The following is an 8,926-nucleotide window of genomic DNA, read 5'->3' on the forward strand; positions in this document are numbered from 1 at the left end:
TTAATTAATCTCTGGATTAATATATAAGTAAACAATTAAATCTCTTAATTTAATTGAAGAACTAGTGTTCAATTAATGTATAAAGCAAATTCCTCGATTTAGGTCCTCGCACGGAATCAATAATTAATTCCTTACAAGCGGTTATATCTTTCAATTTAATTAAAGTAAAGAGATCGACTCCCCAGAATTGGGTTTTACCTTATTCAATAACTTACCTTATTGCTTATTTTATTTGAATAAAGAATTAATGGGCATGCTTTTACTTAGGGCAGGTAATTCGGTCACCGGTTAGTCGGTTAACCGATGATCGAACCGTTTGTCACATTTCTCGGTTAAGCGATAACCGAAAAATTACACATTTAAATATTTATTTTTATTAAAATTTAATTCCTTTCATTTATAATTTTTTATAAAAAAAATCTAAAACTACTTAGCCCTAATTTTTTAGTTTCACGAGCCCTTTTTTTGAATCTGAGAATTTGCCCTAATTTATTAATTTTTTGCCCTAATTTTTTTAGTTTCACGAGCCGTTTTTTTAGTACATACATAATTCTTTCTACAAATTTAAATACCAAAAACCCAATGCGCTTAAAGTAGTCAAAATGAATGAACACGTTCAATAAAAAAATATTTTTTTCCGCGCAAGTGGTGACTAGGATGATAATTTTTCGTATGCAATGTCCAAGGATCGATACCTATGAATCATATAATTTTTTAAAAAATTCGGTTCCGGAACTGACCCTATACGGTTAGGAACCGAACCGATGCCAATTCAGTTCCGATTCCGGTGCTTCTATCTCGGTTACTTTTGGTCTCGTTAACCGTATTGTCGGTTCAGTTAGAACCGAACCCTATACGGTTAGGAACCGAACCGAGACCAATTCAGTTCCGATTCCGGTGTTTTTATCTCGGTTACTTTTGGTCTCGTTAACCGTATTGTCGGTTCAGTTAGAACCGAACCGACTGAGTTCCCAGCCCTAATTTTACTAATACGGAGTAGGATTTTAAACAATATTATTATTATTATTTCTTTCCTGTATGCCGAAACTAAGCATCCACGTGGCATTTTCTGGTGTGTTGAAAAAAAATTAAACGGCTTAAAATCGACGTAGTTTATTTTCTAAAATAAATTGTACTCCAGTAATTTAAAAAACCGCCGCCTCCACTTTTTTCTGTCTATATAATCTCCGCCTCTTCTTTTCTCTTACCACAAGCATGCCGATTTCTCAAGACATGTATCCCTCAGAAGAAGAAGAAGAAGAAGTGATCCGAAATCCCCACAGTCTCAAATCATGGTTGCGCTATCTCACCCACGCGCCGCCGGAGAAGCGCGTGATCATCTACGAGCGAGCTCTCAAGGCCTTGCCGGGAAGCTACAAACTGTGGCACGCCTATCTCCGCCTCCGCCTCCGCCTCGACGCCGCTCACAGCCTTCCCATCACCCACGCGCACTACAAACATATGGATCATGCACCTTCACTCGCTCACTCCACGCGCCCCGCCTTCGATCGTGCACTCCACGCGCTTCCGGTCACCCAGCCCGGCCTGATATGGGAGCCCTACCTCGCCTTCGCGTCGCAGAAGTTGGTCCCGTTGAAGACTTCTGTTAGGGTTTATAGTAGGTTCTTGAAGTACGATCCGACCTACGTCGAAACCGTCATCGAGTTTTTGATCGGTTCGGAGATGTGGAAGGAGGCTGCGGAGAGGCTGGTGGAGGTTCTGAATGATGATCAATTCGTGTCGACGAAAGGGAAGACGAATCATAGAATGTGGATGGAGTTTTGTGATCTGTTGACTCATCATTAGTTGGAGATGGCTGGATTGGACGTGGATGCTATCGTTAGAGAAGGGATTCGGAAATTCACAGATGAAACTGGGAATCTGTGGATAAGTTTGTCAAATTACTACATAAAAAGAGGCCTTCTCGAGAAGGCAAGAGATGTGTATGAGGAAGGGATGATGAAGGTGGCCACGGTGAGGGATTTCAGCGTTGTGTTTGATGCATATTCGGAATTCGAGGAGAGTTTGCTCTGTATCGGAATGGAAAATATTGATGACTTTGATGGAGATGGAGAAGGTTTTTGGCTGAAGGATGGCAATGATGTGGATATGGAGCTGTCAAGGTATGCAGATCTGATTCGCATGAGGTCGGAGTTAGTTAGTTAGTTAACAGTGTTCAGCTAAGGCAGAACCCTCACAACGTGAAGGCGTGGCGTAACAGAGTTAGGATTTTCGAAGGAATTCCAACGAAACAGATTATGACATACGCAGAAGCTGTGAGGACAGTTGATCCCACCAAGGCTGTGGGGTGGGTTGGATTTGCTAAACTGTATGAGAGTAATGGTGATGTCTCGAATGCTCGGGGTTGTTTTTGATAAGGCCGTGCAGGCTGATCACAAGGCTGTCGATGATCTTGCTAGCGTTTGGTGTGAATGGGTGGAGATGGAGCTCAGACACGACAATTTAAAGGGCGCAGTCGAACTCCTACAACGTGCTACTTACGAGCCTTCTGTCGAAGTCAAGAGGAGTCAGGAGAGGTAGTGCAATTTTTTCTCATTATGTTTAAACTTAGTTAGACTCTGTTTTCAAGTAATTTGACTTAACCTTTTTATACGTACAGTGACGGATCAAGAAAACGAACTTGTGCAAATGAAGCTTTACAAATCCCTCAAGCTTTGGACATTTTATGTGGATGTGATGGAAAGCTTTGTTGACTTGGAGTGGACATGTTCAATTTATGACAGTATAATCAAATAATCAATCTAAGAATAGCAACTCCTCAAATCATCATAAGCTATGGAAGGAATGCTTCTTCAAGTAAATAGTGAACCCTCTTATTTAATTACTCTTTTCTCCACTTTAATTATTTACTAGAATAAGAAATAGTAGTAACTAACTCTGTTTATTTCACTATCTAGGAAATTTGAAGAGCCATTAAGAGTTTATGAGAAAGGTGTGAAAATCTTCAAGTACCCTCATGTGAAGGATATATGGATGATCTATCTTTCCAAATTTGTCGATACATACGGAGGAACGAGTTCGGGATTTATTCGAGAGGGCAGTTGAAGAGGCTCCTGCAGAATCAGTGAAGCCTCTGTATCTTCAATATGCAAAAATGGAGGAAGAATATGGTCTTGCTAAAAGAGCAATGGAGGTTTATGATAAGGCTACAAAAGCTCTACCAACTAATGAGAAATTGGGAATGTATGAAATATATATTGCCAAGGCAGCTCATATGTTTGGTTTGCCAAAGACTAGGGAGATTTACGAGCAAGCCATCAACGGATCAGGGCTTGCGGACGAGGATGTGATGGCCATGTGTTTGAGATACGCAGAAATTGAGGTGAGCCTCGGGGAGATTGAGCGTGCCCGTGCATTGTACAAGCATGCGTCGCAGTATGCTCAACCGAGGTTCGATCATGAGGGGTGAGTTTGAAGTGGTGCATGGGAATGAGGATACGGTCCGGGTCGAGAGAAGTGTTTCGGATAGCTATGGTGCAACGTTGGTGCGAAAGAGGGAAGAAGGAACTGATGCACAAAACAATGGTGCTTTGGAGAGAATCAAACGAATCAGAAGTAACTGATACAGAACACAATATTTTTTATTACTTGTGTTGAACTTTTTTATTATATTTGTTCATATATATTCCTACTTGACTTGTATATTGTTAACCAAATATAAATACCTACTGCTTTAAGTTTTATCTTAGTATATGAAATTCCATTTATTAGTTTCTTTTCTTGTAAATGTGAACCTATATGGAGTATATGTTTGTGCTAAATAGCAAACAAATACGTCCAATTTAGATTGAATTCTGTTTTTTGTTTCACAGTTTTGCAAAAATAGAAAGAAAAAAAAACGTTACACAAAAACTTATTTCAACTATTGTTGAAAATCTCGAAAATACCAGGGTCCGTGTGGGATGTTCTGACCTCGGACCAAACTTCCATGCGGTCCGCATGAGTTGTCATCATTTATGTTTCATTAGGCCAGTCTCCTTCCTCGTCCCGTTGTTGTCCCTTGCCTATGGCCCCAATCGATCCAGTCCTCGGAGAAGGCATGGCACACTAAACCAGTCAATCGTGACCATGTCATTTATTATTTAGAAATGCACCTAATTAAATCGTTTCAATTCTTTCCCTTAAGGCCCTTCTTGGTATGGTGGAATAGAATGACATTCCTACCTCCATTCCATTCATTTGCTTGGTATTTTTCTTCCTTAAGAATCACCATTCCATTTTAAAATTTTATAATAACACTAAAATTTTAGAATTTTTAATTATTAATAAAAATCCACACTACACACACATTGCAAACACTATACACTCTCACTCCACACCTTGCACACACCACACACACTACACACATTGCACACACCACACACAATACACATAAGTTGCACACGCTACTCAATTCCATTCCATTTGTATTCCTTACATTCACCAAGCACAGGAATGGAATAGGGGATTCTATTTCATTCTTTCCTCATTCCATTCCTTCCTTATTCCATTCCATCATACCAAGAAGCTCCTAAATGTCAATTCTTCAAGGGGCTTCTTGGTATGATGGAATGAAATGAGGAGGGAATGGAATTCCCTTTAAGGGCTTCTTGGTATGATGGAATGAAATGAGGGAGAATGGAATGGAATGAAGGTGGGAATGGAATGAAGGTGGGAATGGAATGATGATTTCATTCCATTCTTGTGCTTGGTAAGCACAAGGAATGCAAAAGGAATGGAATTGTTATTCCTTGATTGATTTCATTCATATGATTGATAACTACAAATTAATATAGAAATATGTTTAAAACTTCACACACTACACATACTTCACACACTGCACACACTTCACACACACCACACATTTAACACACTACACATTTCACACACTACTCACATTTCACACATTTCAAGCATCCTATTTTTGAAAAAAAAAATTCAGCTTTTATATTTTTTTTCGATCCAAACCGAACCGAATCAAAACCTGAAATTTTTCAAAAGTTTAAACTGAATCAAACCAAAAAACTGAACTATATTTGAAATTTTAGATTGTGTGAAGTGTGTGTGTAGAGTGTGTATTTCATATAAAATTTATAAGTGTGTGTAATGTGTGTACAATGTGTATATTTTGTGTAGTGTGTTTATTTTGTGTGAACTGTGTGTAGTGTGTGAACTGTGTGAACTGTGTGTGTGTGTGTGTGTGTGTGGATTTTTCAATTATTAAAAATTTTAAAATTTTAAGTTTATTATAAAATTGTGATGATATTAAATTTAAATATAATATAAAATAATATTTATATAATTTTGTTAAAATTTAAAATAAGAAGAAAGGAATATGAAATGGAATGGAATGGTCATTCCTTAGCTAAATGGAGGGAATGACTATTCCCATGTGGAATGGAATGGCCATTCCAAATGGAATGGTGATTCCTAAGAAAAAAATTTACCAAGCAAAGGAATGGAATGGAGGTAGGAATGTCATTACATTCCATCATACCAAGTAGGGTCTAAAAAATTGGGTATATTATATTTCATATTGTGTTCTTGTTTTGATATGTATATTAATATATAGGAGTATTTACTTTTACCTGTACCAGTAACCCTTTACTTTTTAAAATTATAAAAGAAAATGTATTTTAGGTATAATTAAGTTGCAATGACAATATTTTTATTTTTATTGTTGAGATTTTTTAACTTAGAAATAGCAAAATTTTGTTTATCATCTCTAATCTATTGGGTGCAATGTTTTAAAAACCGGACCGGCAAGCGAACCGGCGACGTTACTGGTTCACGGTTCAACCGGTCCAACCGGTCGAACCACCAGTCTAACCGTTTCACTGTTGCAAATATATATAAAAATTTATTAAATTTAGTAAATGATTTACAATTAATAATATATCACAAAACATTAAATCTTATAGATAATTAGTGATGTATAAATATAAATAATATTAAAATTTAGTAAATATATTCAGATATATATATTTAATATTAGTCAGTCTAGATAAAAAATTTAATATTTCATGTATTAAAATAGATAATGTTTATATTAATTTAAGAAAATTTATTTTGTAAAATAATATATGATTAAATATGAATTAAGTACTTATTAATTAGTTTAGATAAGATTATTCATTAATGTCATAGCTAGGGTATATAAATTAAATATTTAATATAAAAAATTTATTTATAGTAAATAATGAATATTATATGGTACTAATAATAATATAGGTGGTAAGTATAGCATCATTAAAATATAAAGGATGATAATTATATATATTATAATTAACAATTATATTAAAGAATAATAAAATTAAAATGAATTATTAGTTTTTGTAGATAAAATTAATGGTTAATGTATAAAAATATTTAATGTTCAAATTGTTCAATGAGCCCATGTGGTGGAGTGGTAGAGGCATTCTTAACTAGAAGAGATGTCATGAGCTAAACCTCTACCAACAACAAATTTTAAAAAATTTTGAAAAAAAAATAGAAAACTAGTTCCCGGTTCACGGTCCAACTGGTCCGACCGGCCGGTTCCACCGGTTCACGGCGGTTCAATGCAGTGGTGGTTTAAAGGGGTGAATCGGACCAGACTACCTACTGGTTCGCGGTCCGACCGGTCGAACCGGCCGGTCCGGTCCAGTTTTTAAAACATTGATTGGGTGATTAGTTATTGTCCGCGATAGGTTTCTACTGTTTGAAGTAGGGGTGTCGAAACGGGTATCCGCGGGTACCCGTACCTGGAGAACCAGGTACCTGTACCCATTTGTAGCCAAAATCTTTGTCCCGTTACCCGACACGCACAGTGACGGGTACCCGCCTTGTCGGGTACGGGTATCCCTTACCCGACAGGCGGGTACCCGCTACCCTTTTCGACACCCCTAATTTGAAGTTTGTTTCATGAATTTGATCACCAAATGATGATGCTAATTAGAGGTATATGGTTTTAAGAAGATTTATAATACTAGCATTATTATTTATTTTATTTATTAGGCAAACCAGTAAACAACATACAAGGATTAATTAATTAACCAAACCACATTTTTGTCTGCAAATATTTGACGGTATTCTCGTCTAGCTTAGACGCCCTGGCTAGATAACTGCTGTTGATGGGCGGCTTGGCCGCGTAAAGAGAGTCGGGCAGAAAAATAAACCCGGGATTCTGGCTATTGAGAGACGAAGTTGTGACGCTCTTCCCTCTAGCCACGTTCTGCACGGTGTGGACGAGGCCGACCGGGAAAATAAACGCATCGCCTTTATTGAGAACTTTGCTGTAGTATTTGTAGTCTGGGAACGAGGTTACGAATCCCACCTCGACCGCGCCTTCCATCACATAGGTGAGCTCTGACGCCCTAGGGTGAATGTGAGGCGGGAAGTACCCGTTTGGCGCTAGCTCTGCACGTAGAAATAGCTGGCCTTGGGTGTTCAACCCCGGCATTGTGGGTACGGACGCAACGACGAAGGTGACGCCGTATGCATTGAAGGGTCCCGGCCGGTCCAGGCCGGTCATGTAGAAGTCATTTGCGGTGACAAGTCTTGGGTCCTTGCATGTTGAAGTTGCTGCAAAAAAATAGATATGATACTTAATTAAATGTGATAGTACTAATTTTATAACAAATCAAGAGAATGTCAATTCATCTAAAAGACTTAGTTATGAGAGATTTTATTTTATTTATAGTTGTTTCGCTACAACTGATGTGTGACATTAGAATATTAGATTGCATACTAAATAGGGAGATAAATATCATTTGGTCTATAACCGAACATTGTATTGGGATATTAGATTATACTTCCTCCATTTTCCTCCGTTTTATTGCAATGGAGTCAATGTCCTTTTAGTAAAAGTCAACACATTTTTTTTCACTTACTTTTTCCGCTCTCTTACTTTATTCTCTTTACTTTTTCCTCTTCTCCACTTTATTATCTTTTTATTTAATACATTACACACATTTTTCTTCATTTTGTACTGAAAAGAAATGTCTCTACTACTATGGAACGAATGGTGTAGATTAAAACACTAACATGTGGGTCCCACACTATCACCTAACGCTACTTTAACTACTCATTCTCTCATCTCTCATACTTTACCAATTTTATCTTAATTTTCGTGTCATATCATATGCCCATTTTTTATAGGATAAATGGAATATATGTTTAGGACGGAGACCCTCCTAAACATTCTTGTTGCTTAAGGTCGGTTCCTTAGCCAGACCACATTCTGTGTTGTTGGATCTCTCAATAAAGCATTAACGTTACAGATAAAATAAGAGAACGCATCATTAAAAAAACTAGCTTGTTAGAGAGGCAAGTCTCATTTGAGCTATAAAATTTACACTAACTGCATTCACAACTAACGATGAGACATTGGTAATAAAAATGCATAGCTATAGAATTGTAAAATAATTTAAAAAATAAGAACTAAGGAAGTAGGTACCAAGTCCTAAGGCAGGTGCGACGCAGATATCTTGAAGAGGACGAGGGTCGAAGGCCAAGGAGAAGCGAATGCAATTGAGGAACGCTAATGTGATGAACAAGATAGCACTGGCAGCCATGAATGCAAATTAAGAAAACTTGCTTGTTTAGTATTGAAGAAATCAGCCTCTTTTTATAGAGGCGTTCACACTGTTCACCCAGATTATAACGTTGTGCTATTAACTTTGATTTTCTTAGAAATGTAAGAAAAATGTCACATTATTTTCCAAAATTTATTATGTCTATAACTCAGCTATTTATATTTGTCAACTCTGTTATAGTACTTAAAAACAAATTGTTATTCGACAAATTTCACAGAGTCAACATGAATTTAATTTTAATAAAAGATAGTGTATCAACTATATATTGAGAAAATAAAATTGGTGGGTAGGGATGAACAGTTAGATATCGATTGGTTTATGCCTGAGTTAATTACAAATTTATAAATCTG

General features: G+C 36.9%; 1 protein-coding gene and 1 pseudogene across 1 annotated transcript; one reads left to right on the top strand and one right to left on the bottom strand.

Moving 5' to 3' along the window:
• The first annotated feature begins 1,171 nt into the window (after positions 1 to 1,171).
• On the top strand, positions 1,172 to 3,699 carry LOC121743850 (annotated as a pseudogene).
• A 3,259-nt stretch (positions 3,700 to 6,958) lies between these two features.
• On the bottom strand, positions 6,959 to 8,597 carry LOC121743811 (putative germin-like protein subfamily 1 member 12). The gene is made up of 2 exons (XM_042137177.1): positions 8,438 to 8,597; positions 6,959 to 7,563 (listed from the first exon to the last, which is right to left on the bottom strand). Exons 1-2 carry the CDS (start codon positions 8,553 to 8,555, stop codon positions 7,031 to 7,033), a joined length of 651 nt encoding a protein of 216 aa, XP_041993111.1. The 5' UTR covers positions 8,556 to 8,597; the 3' UTR covers positions 6,959 to 7,030.
• Positions 8,598 to 8,926: the final 329 nt, after the last annotated feature.

The sequence above is a fragment of the Salvia splendens genome, chromosome 8, assembly GCF_004379255.2.
Source record: "Salvia splendens isolate huo1 chromosome 8, SspV2, whole genome shotgun sequence".
NCBI lineage: Eukaryota > Viridiplantae > Streptophyta > Magnoliopsida > Lamiales > Lamiaceae > Salvia > Salvia splendens.

Excerpts from the sequence above, each read along its gene's own strand:
- LOC121743811 (XM_042137177.1), bottom strand. The coding sequence starts at position 8,555 with ATGGCTGCCAGTGCTATCTTGTTCATCACATTAGCGTTCCTCAATTGC. Across the intron at positions 7,564-8,437 it reads CGCACCTGCCTTAGGACTTG|CAACTTCAACATGCAAGGAC; the intron begins GTACCTACTTCC and ends ATTTTTTTGCAG.